Here is an 18,313-nt window from a genome sequence, read left to right as displayed (position 1 = left end):
AACATGCAGAATTCCAACAAGTGGACTTATACACTTGTATATAAAGTATTAAAAGAAAAGAAAATGGCAGAAATAAGTGAACAGTAATTGCAAAAAGGACTGTGTTAAATATTAAGAATAAAGCTTTGAAATTAGCCTTAAATGTATTAGAATTAACCTAGGTATAGATCAAAGCATTTTGCAGGTATCTGGTTAAAAGAAAAAGATGTAACGTTTTTGACATTCCACCATAGCTCAGAGCTGTAAGCATTTATTTAAAAAAATGACACTATTTATGAAAACCTTTCTATTCTTTAATGGAGGGTAGGTATTTCAGATCAAGCAAGCAGTACACATTCAATGGAGAACAAAAATTAAACTTAAGATGTCAGAAGGATATCCAAAAGTGTGGAGAATTAAGACTCCCAAAGGTATTCTGTAACGCAAAGCTACCAAATCCGGCACTGACATGAAAGACAGTTCTATCTTTATGAAGATATGCTGGAGAATATATAAACGACAAAAAGTACAATATTTTCAATGTCAGAAGAATAGCAAAATAATATTTCCAAAAATTGGAAAGGAGGCCCTTGGTACCTCTTTATACTTTCTCTTGCTTTGTAGAGGGTAGATTAAAAAAACATGCAAAATGGTCAAAGTTATGGAATAGATTGTGCAGAATGGAAGTGTACCAAATTAGGTAAATTGCTGAATTGGGCATCTGCTGTAGCAGATTATTTTTTATTTATTTGTTATGCAGAGATCACACATTTGACCATGTTTCCAGGTCAGGCAACATGGCTTCCTTCACAACTCTGTTCTGGACAGCTGGTGGCGGGCCAGATTTCTCGTTTTCCTAATCCGGTTATGGATCGTGCCACCTTCCTTTCCTTTCCATTTACCACAGGCTCTGCACATTACTTACAGGCTCAAAGAGGGGCCTCGCTGTGTGTGAGCTAAAATCTGCAAGACTGAGGACACAGCATCGTGATCCATACCCTTCCCTTCTGTATCCATGGACAGACACATGTACAAAAGGGGCAGGGCTTTGTCTGTGACACAGCACCCACCATTCACAGATTTCACCCCCCCACACACCAGATACCGCTGCTTTAAAAACATGCCAACAAATCAAATTCATTGTATAGATGAAATAATGGGCATAATTTGTTCATAATATGAAAATATGAATTGGGACTTATGTACAATACATCTCTTATTAAGGCTATTGGGTAGCTGAATAAATGCACACCAGAAAATGACTGCCACAGGAAAAAAAAAAATGCATATTTTAAAATGTGTAGTACAGGCAGTCCTCGTTTAGCAACCACAATTGAGACCAGCAGCTTGGTTGTTAAGTGAAGTGGTCACTAAATGAAACTGTGACCGTGCTTACAATCTTACTTCAGCTTTCCTTTGCTTTACAGACCTGCAAAGGTTGTAAAGTTACTTTTTCATCACCGTCATAACTGCAAACAGACAGTAAGCAAGGACTCCCTTTAGTATTCATCCTAGAAGAAGCTTATTCTCTCACACATATGAAAGGATTGTTCTAATATAAAGCTCCCCATCTTTAGCATTCATAAATATTTTAAGTCCTAATTTTTCACATTTATTTCTTTGTATGTTTGTATATAGTGAAGTCACATGACTAGAATTTTTATCTTGTGTGTAAAAATACTTTGCTGCTTATTTATTTTGTCAACTTAAAATGCAGGATGGAAATCACTGGGCATTGACAGAAAACAGGTTTCTTTAGGTCAAAACACTCTTTACATCAAAGCTACATATAATCTGTTAAAATATATTCCTGAGACTTCTGTCATCCCAATCCTACATATACTTGCTTGGAATTAAGTCATTTTATTTACTCTGATATCAAACTAATCGATATCTTAAATATTAGAGTAATCAGAAAATAAATGTCTACTGGCTGATTATGCATGCAGTCAAGGAATCTAGACAGAATTATGCTGAGAGAGTCAATATTCTTGTATAATTGAAGACAAGAGCAAATTTTCTACTTATTTGAATGGGACCAAATAAATGCAGCAGAGAATGAAATCTCACATACAGAAGTTTACAATTGCGATGTCTCTATTGCAAAGGCAGAGGCAAGATACAGCCCTCTGGGACACTCCACTTTAGAAGTTATACGGAAATGAATGGTATTATGCCAAGATCGGGGGGACTTGGCTGCTTCTATTTTTTTCAGTTGGATCTGCATGAGAAAAAAATTCTATGTCTAGTTAATAACTTATAGAGTGATTCTTCTACCATTTACTGTATATGAAACATTTTCACGCCAGTGTTGGAAAATAACTATGACAAGTACATTATAAATGCAACCATATCACACACAATCAATTTCTGCCATGCCAGCAAATTAGAAGTTAAAAATAGTTCTCCATGTCCTTATCAAGCAGGCTAATGACTAAATCAAAATTGCGACTATCAGATTCTTTACAGACTACTTTGAGCAACTGGTTAAGATATGACTTAATTTTGCCTAATACTTATCTGGTTCCCATTTCAGTAGGACACACCAACAAATCCAGGTGGTTGAGATCTGTATGCAGACTATGCCTCTTCACAATATACATTCTTTGGATAGGAGGCTGGCCAATTTGTTGAGAAGAAGATATTTGCACTATATAACAGATCAACAAAAGATTATCGCTTTATCCTAGACAAAGTGATGTTTCCGATACATCAAAAAGCTGTACAATATAACTTACAAACATCATCAGATAATGCCAAGCTGAGTCCTAAGGACAGACTGTTGGCTTCCCTTCACTAAATTGAAGATTCTTTTTCAGGAACAAATAATAGAAAATCCAGAACAAGGGTACTATCACACTTGCTGTCCATCACAGCACTTTTATGCACAGGACATCCATTCTATTGTGCTTCATAAGTCTAATTCTTAAGTTCATTTTTAAATAGTGTTCAAGATGAAAAAGACAGAAGCTTTAACACACTTTCTAAGTAATGTATTATATAAACCAGGCCAGGCTGCACGATACCACGGTCTTCCATGTAACTTTTTCTTAAAAAAAGAAAAGAAAAGAAATCCAAATACGAAAAACAAAGAAAGACTAAAAATGCTTAATTCTTTGTTCACTATTCATTTTTTCTTCTTAGAAGTCATGGAGGAAAATAGCACAACTTAACAGAGAAAATAAAAGAATGGAAAATATTTAGCATCCCTTCCCCTGCCTCTGGTGACTATTTTACTTTTTTTTTTTTTTTTTTAAAGTCCAGGATTTCTCTGTATAAGGGTAGCTTACATGGAAGTCAGTATAAAATGTTCTGTGGTCCTAATACCTTTTTACAGAAAGAAGAAGAGTTAGGAATCACACGTATCTATGATGGAATTCTCATTGCAAGCTTGCACAGATTCCAATAAAAATTATGCATTTTTCAAATCCCACTAATTTCATTAAGGCTGCAATAATAAATTAAGAATTAGTAAAGCTCAATGGGATTTACCTCTCAGCAAACAGACTGCACTGTGAAACAGTGTGAAACAGTTCACACTGTTGAGTTGTGAACTGAAATCAATAAGGTTTTTTTTTTTTCAAATTCTTCACTATGATTAGCTCATCCTTTAAATATCCAAGTTGCCCTTTGATGAGCCTTCTGCAACAAACCAAAATAATCTTAATGACAAGACCCCTTCATCTTAAAAAGTTGCCTATCCTTTATTAATTTATTTTAATACTAGTTCAATATAAAGGGTGGAACTCCTACTAACCCTGATCATCACTAATGCAGATGGAATTCAACAATACATGAAAGGCTACAGGTTCCTTAATTAGTTATATATGGAATCATTATATATGGACAAACCTGGTCCTAGACTGATGTACCATGGCACTACCCAATGCAAATGTAATCTTACTTATCTTGCAGCACAATCTTATGCTCATTTACAAATAAATTATACTGAGTTAGTAAGTTTCCAGCCTTATTAATAACAAAGCTATTATGCAGGACCATGACATTTATGCAGGCAGTACATATGCATAAAAGCTAGAGTAATTTTACTCAATTTTCCATATTGTCATTGATCTATGCACATTATAAGTTTGGGGTAAGAGTTAATAATGGGCCAGTCCTGGAAATTTCAGGGCTAACTTGTCTAACAAGCAGGTTTTTTAAAACTAATTTTACAGAATCATTTATAATTGTGCTTAAAGTTGCTCCGCTTGCAGATGTTCAGCATCTATACTATTCTGAAGCTGAAATTAGACAGGATAGACAGCTACGGTTATTCAGTAACCATTACAGGGAAGCTAGTCAAAAACTGTGGAACACAGGCATAAAGCTATCACAAACTGCCAGCTACTGCTTAATAATGTGAAATATTTCTGTTTAAATTTCTCTGGCCTCCTGCAGAGAGACCCCCTACTGTAGTGCTAAAGTGTCTTTCCCTGAAGCCCCACTGACAGAAATGGCAAAGAATGCTGATGAGAGAACATTTAACACATTTAATCCAGGAGTTCTAATCTGATACGAGGGAGCAAGTTGAGCAGAAGCAGAACAAAGCAAAGCAAAATAAGACATAACAAATGACAGAAAGATTATTTGTGGAAGAAAACATGGGCTACTTCTATCGTACATTCAATGTATACAACTTTACTCCAGTCATGATCCAACTGGGGATACTTGGCATTGCTTTATCAGGCAAATTCTGGACAGCCCCTTATTATTGCGCAACAGTGAAGCAGGAATTGTCTGAAAGGTCCTTAAGTGGTAACATTTATTCATTGTTGGCAGCCTGATTTTATTCTTCTTGTTTCCCAAACAGGTGGATATACACTAAGAACTACTAAGCATCCTACTTAAATAGTAGGCCAAAATTATTTAAATGAAGATAAATAATGGCTTATTTTTTGTTGTGAAGATGCCTTTCATCTTTCATGAGCTGCCAAGATTCAGTTCATCCAATCAGCACAGCCCATGCTTTAATATGGCTCTTGACAGTTTCCATGGGTAGCCCATGTCACCAAGAGCCAGGCCAAGGGAATATTAATGCATGCAACAGCCCTTTCCTTCTAGCCCATCAAGTACTGTAGCCTCATTCTATAAAACAACATCAAAAACGCAACTGAAGTTCCTGAAAGTAATCTAAAGAAATAGTTCACTTACTTATAGGAAAAATGACAAACCAAAAAGTGCTATTTCTGAATCATAATGATCAAATGATGGCCATCCAGGGGTGGGGGGATTAAAAATTCAAGATGGCAGTTGCAGCAGCTCAATTTAAGCCCCTTCCCTTTTTATGTGTCACAATGAATATACGAAAGGCCAGGAACTCAATTTGTAGTCGTGGCCTCCATCTTGACATTTTGCCCCTCCCCAAATGTATAAGGAGGATAAATGAAACTCCTCAAAATGGTGGAGTAGATCTAAATCAAGGTTTTTGCTGAAGCAAAAAAGCCACTGGCCATAACAGTTGTGTTATGCTTCAATACCCCACCACCCAAACCTTAATAATTGCATTGATTCTATACTGTAGTTCAACTTTCATTTCCTAAAGAAACTGTAGTATTAATAGACAATGGTTCTACTCCCTCATGAATACTCTGGTTACAGAGAAAACTCCATTTCCAAAAACATTCATATGGGCGATGACATTCTAGACAAGGGAGGGGGGAACTGGAGTACAGCACAGTGACAGGAGATATTTCTGTTGAAAGAGAACCTCACTAGCCATCATTTAGTAAATATAGGCAGACAATCTCTCAAATCACACTGATAAAAGCTGCCTTCAGCAATGTGTGACTTGTTTCAGATTTGTTGTACAGGAGACTTTGAAAAACCAATCAAAGAAGATGAAACAGCATTTGAAAAAAAGTCGGACAAAAATTGTCCCTCTTTATACAGGGTGCACGAGCAGTACTGCAAGCACTGAGTTTTCCAGCTCATGCTAAACTTCAGAAGCTGGACATTCTGACATTTTGATCTGTTTTGTAATTTTTTTGGCCACTGAGACCATCAATAAGTCTCATAATTAAACAGTTATTAAAAAACAAAAGCAGAGCCTTTAAGTTGTAAACTAATCTGATGAGAAGCCTAATCTATAATAGAAAAAACATCATCTTTGTTTCATTGGCTTTCAAAGACTTTGAGAAGAGGGCCTTCCTTCTTTGTGTAGAGCTCACAAACCAAGAAATTTCTCAGGAAAGCATGTAAAAGTGTTCAGTAACAACCCATATTTACAAGACATAATCACTCCTTAACAACAGAAACAATTTCCGCTACTATGACTGCAATCCTACATCCACTTACCTTAACGTCTGTGTAGGAGCAGGATTAGGCTATAAGGCAATTATATTTAAATAATTTCAGATAATTTATAGCACCAATTGCCAAGAGCCCTTTAGTAGGAAGTCTGCATGTGTGCGTTTATGTGTTTGGAGTGGGAAGTAAAAGAATGGTATATTTAGATTTAGATCTTGTATTTAACCATAATTATTTTTAAATCCTAGTGTAATTTTATGCCTATTCCATTTTAAACAGAAGATGATTCACAGTGAGAGATCAACAATTTGTTCAGTCCTGACAACTATGTTGAAAATCTTTGTCATCACAGAAGCACGACTATGAATATGCCACAATGAAGAACAACGTGTTATTACAAAACAAGACAAATCTGGGATTATCAGAATTCTCATTAAACACCAGACAGTAAAAAAAGAAAAAGAGAGAAAGAAAGAAGCTTTTAGACATAAAGATTCCATCATTAATTCCTAAATGAGATGATATTGCTATTTTACTTTTGTTATAAGTAGTTTTAGTTGGCACAAATTTTTGCAGTTAGACAGCTTATTAAATAAAATATCACAGTTCATAAACTTGTTTCTTCCTAGCACGCATTCTTCTGAATATGTATTTTTTAAAAAATATTCTAATTCCATTCAAGTACAAGACTCCTCATAATAATCTAAATGATAAAATGCCATAATAGGAATTAAAAAAAACCTTTTTGTTTGTAAATTCAATCAAAAAGTCCAGGTGAATTTTTGAATGTGTACTGTAATCTTTAGTCTATATGGTTTCCAAAGAAACAGGTCAAACCCAGTACTATTTTCCATCCTCCTCTTCAACTTCCTTGTTTTATGTTTTCAAACAGAGACAATCACATCGAGATAAAGTCTGTCATAGGATTCCCTGAAGCATAAGATGAGCAGAAGGCTTAGTAAGCAGGATCCTGGGAGGCACCAGTTAAACCAAGAGAATTCTAGAGGGGGGAAAAGTAGTCTTAGTTATTTGTGTAACACTGTACTCACTTTAATAAAGCAGTAATTTTAAAACAGGCTCACAGTTTAGACTTGACAATACTTTTGGAGTGGGGAGGGGGGGGAATGCTTTTAGCCTCAAGGCTTTCTTCAGGTAAAAATAAAAAATCTCAAAATGAATACTTTCACCAGAAGGAGCTGGTCTCATCAAAAATGGGTACTGTGAGAAATCATGTCATTAGCGACTTCTGAAAGCAGAACTGGGAGAGTTTTCTATTAGCTATCATAATTGAAACACATAAAAGAAAATTAAGCGTACAAAACTGTCTCAAGAAAAACAAAATTGCAAATCAGGTCCCAAATTTAAAATAATAAATAAAAAAAAATTCTATAATTGAGCTAAGGGCAATGCAACAATGCAAAGTGAAGAAATACCCACTTGGTTCTCTATTTCTCTAAATCTCTCCACACACCATTAAATCTAAAAACCCTTCAACTATAATGGCTTAGGTTAATCCTGTATCCACAGGCTAAATATAAAACACAATATATTTTCTCTAAAACCTCCACATTAAAGAGGGGGTATGTAACAAAACCATTGCTACCGTAGACAATTATATATCTTAATGCATGACTAATAATTGTATTATTGCTTTTATTAAAAAAAAGTCCACTCAAGGAATATATAGCAATAAAACAAAATATGAAACAGAAAGCATAGCCATAAACATTAATACAGCTAAACTCAGAACCAAACTTTACACCAGGATCATTAAGTCTGGGATGCAATGGCAGAGAACTGGGGAGCTGCTGAAAAGCTACCAATGGTTTCTCCCAGCAGTTTCATGCAGAGGTTTAAACAACACTGACAACAAGAGAGAATACTCCTGGACACATTCTGACAGGAAGTAGCAAAACCACTACAAAACTCTGCCGCTAACAGCCCATCCCACCAGGTAGTCACAGCAATATCGTGGCTGAAGGTAATTATATCTGCTAAGCATCTGCTATGCTCTCAAACATACATCCAAATAAATTGTTCAAATTTTTTTTCATTACCACGAGATACAATTAAGATACACACATCTCTAAAATACACCAAATAATCATTGCCACAGTAAAGACAGCCTAGTGGAAGCTCATGATGAGATTTTCCAAACTCTTTATTCCTTTAAAGTTAACAAAAGAATGAACGACTTTCCTGCTCTTATTTGAGCCAATAAATAATTTGAATGCAAGAGAGCCATCTTTTTTCTCATTCCAACAACAAAACCAATGAGACTTAAGAGCTCCAATCTTCACAGGATTCATAAAAACCTTTTAAAACTTATTATTAAAAACTTGCTAATGGGAAGTTTGGATATCTGGAATTTAACAGACGTAATTTGTTGAAGAATACACACAAACATGAATATACTTTGGCCTTTCTTTATCAAACTGTTTTGCATATATGCATGAAGCTAACAAAAACACAAGTTGTGAAGCACTTATTGCTATATTGGGAAACTGATTAAACAAACAGTTTGCAGGAAAGAAATGATTGCACTGTTTCTTCCCTTTGCAGTATAGGGAATCAGATCAAACCCTGAAGCATGAGACTGGATTAGTTTTATCAGAGGTTTAGCTTGCCAGCTACAAATGTGATTCATGGCCATAATATTCCACTGGTCTTTGTTAAAATACATACATATAAAATAATCTCCACAATGTTTATTTTAAAGATACCCTGCTATTCCCATTTCAAAGGAATGCTTCTACAAAGATGTCGTTCTTTGACCCACACTTAGACAAACACTTAGATGGCCTAGTCTCAATATCATTAGCATTAACAGAAGAGTTGTACGCAGTCTATCTTCTTGGTGAATGAAACTCTGGATGAACTATATCACACTGGTAAATTTATATGAGCAAGCATTCAAAACACTTCTTACCTTTGTGGTAGAAACTAAAAAAAAATAAAAGAACTCCCATGAACATGTTGCTTAGGAAGGTGACCACACCGCAGGTAATCCCTTCAGGAACAGGGTAGACTGTTTCCACAAAAAGTTCAAAGAAGATAGGGACACTGCTGTTCAAGAAGACACCCAGCAAAATGCAGGAAGTATAAAGTGTGGCTGCAATGAAAGCAAAATTCAGTGATTCTGCGCAACACTACTGCTGCAGTCAGTTTTATAACAATAATAAAATGATTTGCATCTTTTTGATCAGATTTTTATAACTTTAAATATGACACACAAATGGGGCTTTCACATAATGAGTTTTAGTAGGATAAGAAGAGAGAAGACTAGTTTACCAACCATAATTGTACCCACCGACATATGCAGATTTCCTGTTAGCAGTGACACAATAATAACCAGGTTTTGGTACATCTGAGCCAGTATGCCACAAATGCAATCTAAGCCTAGTTTTACACCAAGCATGTATGCACTATTCTATGCAAGTCAAGGAACTCTAATTTTGAGATTACCTTGCAAGCCAACATACAATTTTCTCTATCATAAGGGACATATTGACACAGGAAAAACAAGTATAGAATCAAGAATAAATAGGTGCTAAACAAATGCAGACTGAAAACAAATGTGTGTGACCAGTGCAAAAGCAATAAATATATGTGATTTGATCATACAGTCATATGAAAAAGAAAGTACACCCTCTTTGAGTTCTATGGTTTTAGGTATCAGGACATAATAAAAATCATCTGGTCCTTAGCAGTTCTCAAAAATAGGTAAATACAACCTCAGATGAACAACAATACATGACGTATTACACCATGTCATCATTTATTTTACAAAAAAAAAAAGCCAAAATGGAGAAGCCATGTGTGAAAAACTAAGTACACCCTTACTGCTCCCATAGGTATGAAAGGCTAAGTAGCAGCCAGATGCTGCTAATCAAATGCCCTTGATCAATTGATCATCAGCAAGTGTGACTACCTCTATAAAACCTGAAGTTTTAGGAGTCTGCTGTTCTTGAGCATTGAGGTGTGTGTTAACAAAATGCCAAAGAGTAAAGACATTAGCAATGATCTTAGAGAAGCAATTGTTGCTGCCCATCAATCTGGGAAGGGTTATAAGGCCATTTCCAAATAATTGAAAGTCCATCATTCTACAGTGAGGAAGATTATTCAGAAGTAGAAAACATTCAAGACAGTTGCCAATCTTCCCAGGAGTGGATGTCCCAGCAAATGCAGCCCAAGGTCAGACTGTGAAATGCTCAGAGAAATTGCAAAAATCCAAGAGTTACATCTCAGACTCTACAGGCTTCAGTTAGCATGTGAAATGTTAAAGTTCATGACAGAGCAATTAGAAAAAGACTGAACAAATATGGTTTGTTTGGAAGGTTGCCAGGAGAAAGCCTCTGCTCTCTAAAAAGAACATGGCAGCATGGCTTAGGTTTGCAAAGTTGCATCTGAACAAATCACAAGACTTCTGGAACACTATCCCTTGGACAGACGAGACCAAAGTGGAGATGTTTGGCCATAATGCACAGCGCCACATTTGGTGAAAACCAAGCACAGCATATTAGCAAAAACATCTCATACCAACCATCAAGCACGGTGGTGGAGGGGTGATGATTTGGGCTTGTTTTGCAGCCACAGGACCTGGGCACCTTGCAGTCATTGAGTTGACCATGAACTCCTCTGTATACCAAAGCATTCTAGAATAAAATGTGAGGCTCCAACAGTTAAAGCTTGGCCGACATTGGGTTATGCAACAGGACAATGATCCCAAGCACACCAGCAGATCTACAACAGAATGGCTGAAAAAGAAAAGAATCAAGGTGTTGCAATGGCCCAGTCAAAGTCCAGACCTCAACCTGACTGAAATACTGTGGCGGGACCTCAAGAGAGCTGTGCATAAACCCGCAAACCTCAATGAACTGAAGCAATGTTGTAAAGAAGAGTGGGCCAAAATTCCTCCACAATGATATGAGAAACTGATAAAAGTCATACAGAAAACGATTACTTCAAATTATTGCTGCTAAAGGTGGTTCTACAAGCTATTGAATCATAAGATGTACTTAGTTTTTCACACATGGCTTCTCCATTTTGGCTTTCTTTTTGTAAGTTACAAGATTGTCAAAAAGAGAGAACAGAACCTTAAAGATCAAAAGGCAATACCTAAGTCAGCAGTTCTATGTGGTGGAAGCAAAGATGTTTCATAAGGATAGAAAGGTATGGAGAAGTATACTGAATGGTGTAAACCAGATTTATCTATATTTTCTTTTCCTGTTTTCTTACATCATACCATTAATTTTGTTTTCCCACTACCTATTAGTGTTCCTGTCCTTTGTATAATACTGCTTATGTCAAAAGGAAATAGCATGACGCATATGTATATATGTGGGTTATCTAAAGTATATTGAATATGTATAACCTACAATTGTTCCAAAATGTGCACTGATATGCAATCATAGCTATCTGAAAGGAATTCCTATATAGTTTAGCTGAAAAATGCATTGCCAGTGGAAGTTTCTACCACTTCATTATTTTTCTATGGAACTCAAGGATAAAGGGCACATTACTTTGTTCAAATAAATGTATCCAGCTGTGTAGAAAATACCTGGAGTTTCTGAATCTATCTTCAATAATTGAGCATAAGGATTAGGACATCATTTTTATTTTTCTTTATAATGGGCAGATGTCATCCCACTGTTTGCATATGCTTACTCAATAAGCAGAGAACTTACTAAAGTTTTATCTAACAAGTAAACCCAATTGAAAATATCTGTATGCAGCTGTATAAATTCACCCATGCATACAGATGTGTACATATTCTCAGAGTTATTCTGACATCCTTTGGAACTCAATTATTGCAAACATATTACAACAATAAATGAGTTGCTACACGGACAGGCCTGCAGATGTTTTTGCTCTCTTGAATAAATATGTCTCTGATATGCATTGGCTAGCTTAAGCTCCTTGTTCAGAACAGTAGAAAGCTACATGAATACCATCTTATAAAAATAATTTCCAAATTCTGTAACATAATTCATTGTCATGTCTCTAAACCTCAAGAGGCCTCATGTTTTCACATGAATGAACATTCTAGTAGTGTTTAATTGAAAGAGCCCAATTTAATATTTTTCCACAAGCTCTTCTTGTACCAGAATAATGTATAAATAGCAGAGCACAGCTCTCAATGAGTTCAGTGCTTTTCTCATTTCCACTGCAGCAATGGCTCTGGTGAGATAAAGCTAGATCATCCAAAACGAAGCAAACATCTAAACAACAAACATGGCCATATATGGAGCAAAATAAATTTCTCGATAGTCCAAAGTAGAAGTTTTAGTTCCTGTCCTGGGCTTTATATGTTATTAAGAAGGATGGTTATTCTCTTTCTCTGCCTACTAATTTTATTGGGTGGTAAAAACAATAATATTATCCTACTCCAAAGTAACATGTGTCTACTTTACACATAGCTAATGTGCAGGCTCATTTGTATACAGAAAGGTTTCACTGTTTAGAGAATTAGGTCAGAATGTCTGGATTGCAGGTCCTTAAGCTGCAGCTATCTATATACTACTAAAACTCTTGTGTCTGTAATCTTCAACTGGATGAAATGGTGCATTATAGGGCAACAATTTTTGAACCAAGCTATCTCAAATGGGCTAATTTACTGAATGCATCCAAAATCTGGGACCCATTATTCCCATGGGATTGAAATTAGGGAAATTTTGTGGTTGCTTTAGCACTCCTGAGCTGCTGCACAGCTGTGGTCAGCCCAGGCCACGTGATCCTCATGGGCATATCCCAACCTCTTTCCCACATCCCTCTGTCCCCTGCGCCCAATCAACTGGCAGCAAGGCCCAAGGGGTGAATGGCGATTGGCTGCTTTGAAAATGAGGCAGAAATTTGAAATCTCTTAACAGCTGTAGGCATTGAGGGAAGGATGGATCCCTGCTGGTGAGGTAGGGCTGGCTGGGGAGGTGCCACTGGTTGATGGGTGAGTCTTCTTCCTCCCTTGAGGGAGGGGGCCCTTGGGAATGTGCCAGAATGGGGAATAGGTGCAGTTTTCCTCATGGTCTGTGTCTCCCTTTGTTCCACCTCCCCCCACCAAAGTGGCATGCAGTTCCACTGGAGGAGGAGGAGGAGGAGGAGGAGGAGGAGGAGGAGGAGGAGGAGGAGGAGGAGGTGGCGGCTTCACCAAGGCTTCCCTGAGAGTGGTAAGGGGAGGACAAATGGCGCAAGCCTATATTATACGAGGGAGGGAGGGAGATTTCTGATGCTCCCTGCCAGCTTCCCACAAGCAAAGTCAATGGGGAAGCCAGCAGCAAGTGGTACACACTCCCACTGTTTTTTGGCCCTTGGTTATTCTATTGCTCTGTTTAGGTAAGGAAATATCTCTGAAACGATGACCCAAGGGGTCATGGGTTGTCTAGTTATTATAAAAAGTGTAGCTTATTTCTTAAATGTAAACATCTATATGTATTTAACTCCAAAACAAATAGAACCTACCATTCCACAAACAGCCAATTATTAATCTTTCATGCTTTTAATACCAAAGATAAGAATTAGTTCCAGCTTGGGCATTATTGGAAAACAAAATCCTAATTACTAACCAAGTTCATAGGTCCTAGCATCTAAAAAAAAACAAACAAAAAAAAAATACTGCAAGGTATTACTATGTATCTGGTTTGATGAGACGGGAGGGGGGAGTGTTCAGATTTTTCTTTAATACAATCCCAAACAACTAAAAAAGGCATTCAAGGATGCAGAATGTTATTTGAAAGTGCTCAAGTCAAGTAGACCATAAATTAGGTTATGCTTGTAGTAGCTCACTTCCCCAAAATATTGTCATTTGTAAAGTGACCACTGGATTGCATGGAATATAGTGCTTGACCTGGGAGTGAACTTGGCCATTAACAAATACAACTACCACAAAGTTTAATTCATCTGCCATCTTCTTTAAGTTGACTCTCTTATTTTTATTTTAAAAATAAAATTTCTTGAGTTGCTGGATGATGCATTTTGTAGAAGAGCCGAAGAGGAAAAACAAAATCTTTGGTTTCTAATAAACAATCTGGCCTTCAAAGACAATATATGGGTTCCAGTGGACTCTCAAGAGGCTAAGAGAAGAGAAAGATTAAAATCAAGTGCTGTTTTGAGATGGGGGAAGGCTAAACTGCCAATTTACAATTATGTTTCTATCATGGCAAATATAAGCCAGAAAACAAATGTTTAACATCTCATTTTCATCGCAGAAACTTGGTGTCTAGTATTGTCCTAAAAATAATTAGACAGTTAAGGCAGAAGAGTTTTATAATTGAAGGCTAGCATCCTTCCCCTCAGTTTCAAGTCCTAATTAATAACAAGTCTTAAATGGCATGTCAAGATGGGTGCAAGTAGAATATTTTGCCATTGTTAAATTCGGTGGGTTAGGGAAAAAAGAGTTCAATTGTCTGGTCCAATCCTCCCTCTCCAGTCCATTTCTAATTCTTTTATGTAGTTACAAAAAATCATGTGATTACAACCCCCCCCCCCTCCACACACACACACGCATTCTGGCAATATCTTTACCCTCATGAAATCTTAAATAAACTAATATTGTCTAATATCTATCTTCAGAAGTGGAGCGTTGAAAAAGATCCCCATTCACTAATATATGATGGTTTATGAAAAACAGAAAGCAGAAGCTTAGGAGATAAGGCACAACAACTTTCCTTCTTATCATGTGTTTGATTCTTTTTCCAGGCAGAAAACTTTTTTTTTAAAAGAGGATGTGATGAGAAAAAAAAAACTGGAAAATAAATGGCATGGACTTGGATAAAACAGGCTCTTTTTTATGCACTGTGGGTTTATCTTTTTTGTCTTTTGTCACCAAGTCTAAGGTTTTTTAACTGTGAAATCATTAATGGAGCTAATAGACTTTTCAGTAATCAATTTATGGAAGCATTCTATTAAGAGCAACGATAGCAGCAAATTAGTTCCAACATATATTGCAGTACTTTCCTTGAAGTATCTGTTATCTATAGGTAAAAAAGAATTGAATATACTGGCATATGGGTACAGATGTGATTTAAGAAAACTACAAATGCTGACCTTTACCTTTATTTCATTAATGCCCAGAGGAGAGGAAAATCCTGTCCTCTATGCTGTATTTTCTAGTGCTTAGCCTTGCACCCCCTAAATATGTTGGACTGCAACTGCCATCATCCCCAAGCAACACAACCAATGGTACCATAGTGGGGAAGGCTACTATATTGTATATTTCTGAGCTTTGGGCTGCTTTGAAAATGTTTATTGAAAAGCAGAGCCTAAACTTCTAAACACACACTGCAACTACACCAGTTGCTATCTTATACAACCTTCTGTTTCCTAAGAAGTTTCTCTCAGGGCTAAAGACTCAGAAAAAATGTAGTTATTTAAATAAGGACCTATTGGGGGGATAATGTGAGTTTGCGCAGTTCAAGTAATGGTATTAATCTTGGGGATGCAAATAGATCTAAACGTATACATCTTTCTCACACATCAACAAAGGCCAGGCATGCCTGAGTGAGGACAGGGTATCACAGCCTTCCCCAACCACAGCAACTTCCAGAAATGTGAACTTCAACTCCCAAAATTCATAGCAAAGGCCATGCTGCCTGGTGAAGTCTGGGTGTTGGTCAGTAATTTGGAAGCCAAGTTGGGGAAAGCTGTTGTTTCTCATTCAAGAGGTTTAAGAAAAGTTATTCTGGAGAGGCAGACCAACAGGAAATTCCAAGTTATGAAATTTCGCCTCCTTAGAACTCAGCATAATTTCAGTTTTGCTGTATCGGTAATAGCCAAGAGATGATTCACGAGTTACTCTCCTGAAGTATGGCTGCTGCTTGAAATTGCTGTGAGTATTTGCCTTCTGTCTATGGCCAGCTGACTGCCACCTGGTACAGAATTTATTACTGCTTTTTTAATGGGCTGAGGGAAGGAAGATGGAGGCAGAACTGAAGAAGGGGATCTGCCTCCATAACAACTGAATCAATGAGCTTAAGGGAAACAGGATAATCCTTCAAAATTCTGAACAGAACTCAGAAAACTAAGATGATTTTATAGTCAATGTAAATTTTAAATGACAGACATTAGGGATGCATAACAGAGCACAATCCATTCAAAAGTTTTTCTAGCTACCAGTAAATATATCTTGGAATACAAGGAAGTTTTCCCCCCTAATATATCTAAATAAGGACAGCAATTATTTACATGTATCCAACTAAAATAAATGGAATGTAAAGCATCCATAGCTTCTGCCTTTGTTCAGTAGTCTTATTATTGCACTCCCTCATCTTTCTTTGTATGAATGTAATCCAGTTTATGCAACAAGGATGAGCAGAAACTAAGCAAGATTTGTGTCAATATTTATGAACATAGAAAGCCTTCTTCCCCCTTTCAGTAACTCCCAGTGATTGCTTTAAAAGAACACAGAATCATTCAGGGAGCACTATCCTGACTCTGAATGAGATTTATTTGCCCTATGCGATATAAGATTAACTACATAAAGTTGTTATGTCATTCTGATGCTCCACTTGGCTAGAATTACCTGAGTAAACAAAGAAGTATCTCTCTGAACTGACTACCTTCAGCCCACTACTGTGATTAGGGATGTGCACCAATCTGGCACTTCTGAAAGGCGCGCATGCAGCAGCTGAAAGACAGGGTGGGGGCTCAGAAGGGGTGGGATGGCAGTGGAGAAAGAGGTATGTGGAAGTAGAGAGGTCAGATAGATGGTTCAGATGGGTGTGGAATGGCAGCAGTGGAAAAGAAATCTAATGTATTGTCTTGGTCAAAATGTCTTCCCATACTTTTGTGAGAAGCCTGGAAGAAGGAAAAGAGGAGGAGAGAAGAACAGCAGCAGAAGCAGGATCAAATAAGGCAAACATTTTCACAATTATAGGAAGAACAGCAGGAGTTCTAAAAGCTGGAATGCAGTCCTAGAAATGCTCTTAGTTTGACTGATCATGGCTAAGTGGCAGACTTGATTAGAGCCATGATTTTCAGTTTCATCATCAACATGTTCTTTTAGAAAATTCCTCCTGGCTTCTTAGAAGAAACCAGTATATTAATCTGAGAAACATGCCCCTGGGAAACATGTATAATTAGCATAGCTGTGCTTATAACAATACTTGAAATAGTTCCACACAATATGTGGAATGGCGAAAGTAAAATATTATGCTAGAAAGAGAATGTTCAGAGGAACATTAGAAAGTACAGGGGAGATCAACATTGTAGGACTATATCTACAATAGGCAATTTTGCTCTATTTAAACACTGTGGGATGCCTCAGCAGGTAGCAGCACTTAGCTAACTTTTGGTAAGTACGGTAGACCCTGGTTAATATTTGGAGGGACACCAAGTTATGAGGCTGTTCAATAGACTAGAAAGTTAAAAAAAAATGCAGATGAAGAAAATGGCAAAACACTTGGAACGCTGCCTGAAAAACCTGCAAGGATGCAGTTACCAGTAACAGAGTTCATCTCAGTGGTGCCTTTATCCTTAATCACTTTGGATAGTCAGCCCTTAGTACCAGCTAAAAGCCAGCTTACTTATTACTGATTTGACCTGACTTCACACATTCTGTAAATAGCAGCATCATTCATTAGAGTTTGTTGACTAAAAATACACAATGTACTTCTGTACGCATAAATGAATTGTTCTTGATTCTTGCTTTTATTTTAATGCTACATCAGCTTTGGTATCTTCAAAAAGAATTGCACATTCCTACCCCAGAGTCCTAGTGTCATTGAGTGCTGCCTGATTTCAAACTCCCAATACTTTAATTGAAAGAAAAATGACCTCCTGAAACTTCATAATTATGTTAAAAAAAAATCAACCATAATTCAAATGTGTCTCATAATAGCATAAATAAGCTTTGGATAAAGCACAACCCTAACTCTGACCATGTGGTTGCACTTGGGGCACACTAAGCAAAATCTGTGAAACTGACAGGTATTGTCCATATTGCTAGCAGGGAATGCTACATGTGGCCCAGGCGCAACTAAAGTTGGTGACTTATTCTGTTCTTTTCTTCCCTTACTAAAAGACACAGCAGAGATCAGCATTGATAGGCCTGTCTGAAGATGACCAGACAAAGAAAATATGAATCCTGTTTGAA

At 37.0% G+C, this 18,313-nt stretch overlaps 1 protein-coding gene across 1 annotated transcript in view; it reads right to left on the bottom strand.

Moving 5' to 3' along the window:
• Positions 1-3,210: 3,210 nt before the first annotated feature.
• SLC49A4 (solute carrier family 49 member 4) overlaps positions 3,211-18,313 on the bottom strand; it is a 92,835-nt gene continuing 77,732 nt past the window's right edge. Inside the window, exons 8-9 of the mRNA XM_088146430.1 lie at positions 9,158-9,340; positions 3,211-7,228 (exon numbers count right to left, since the gene is read on the bottom strand). Of these exons, the coding sequence (XP_088002556.1) occupies positions 7,113-7,228; positions 9,158-9,340 (299 nt within the window). The 3' untranslated portion in view covers positions 3,211-7,112. The remainder of the gene's footprint in view (positions 7,229-9,157; positions 9,341-18,313) is intronic.

Source organism: Python bivittatus, unplaced genomic scaffold, assembly GCF_059951505.1.
Source record: "Python bivittatus isolate LINGU-HERP-01145 unplaced genomic scaffold, Pbiv_v1 ctg000480_np1212, whole genome shotgun sequence".
Taxonomy (NCBI): domain Eukaryota; kingdom Metazoa; phylum Chordata; class Lepidosauria; order Squamata; family Pythonidae; genus Python; species Python bivittatus.
Note: the sequence above shows the minus strand (reverse complement) of the source record. Positions and strands in the feature narration are given on the sequence as shown.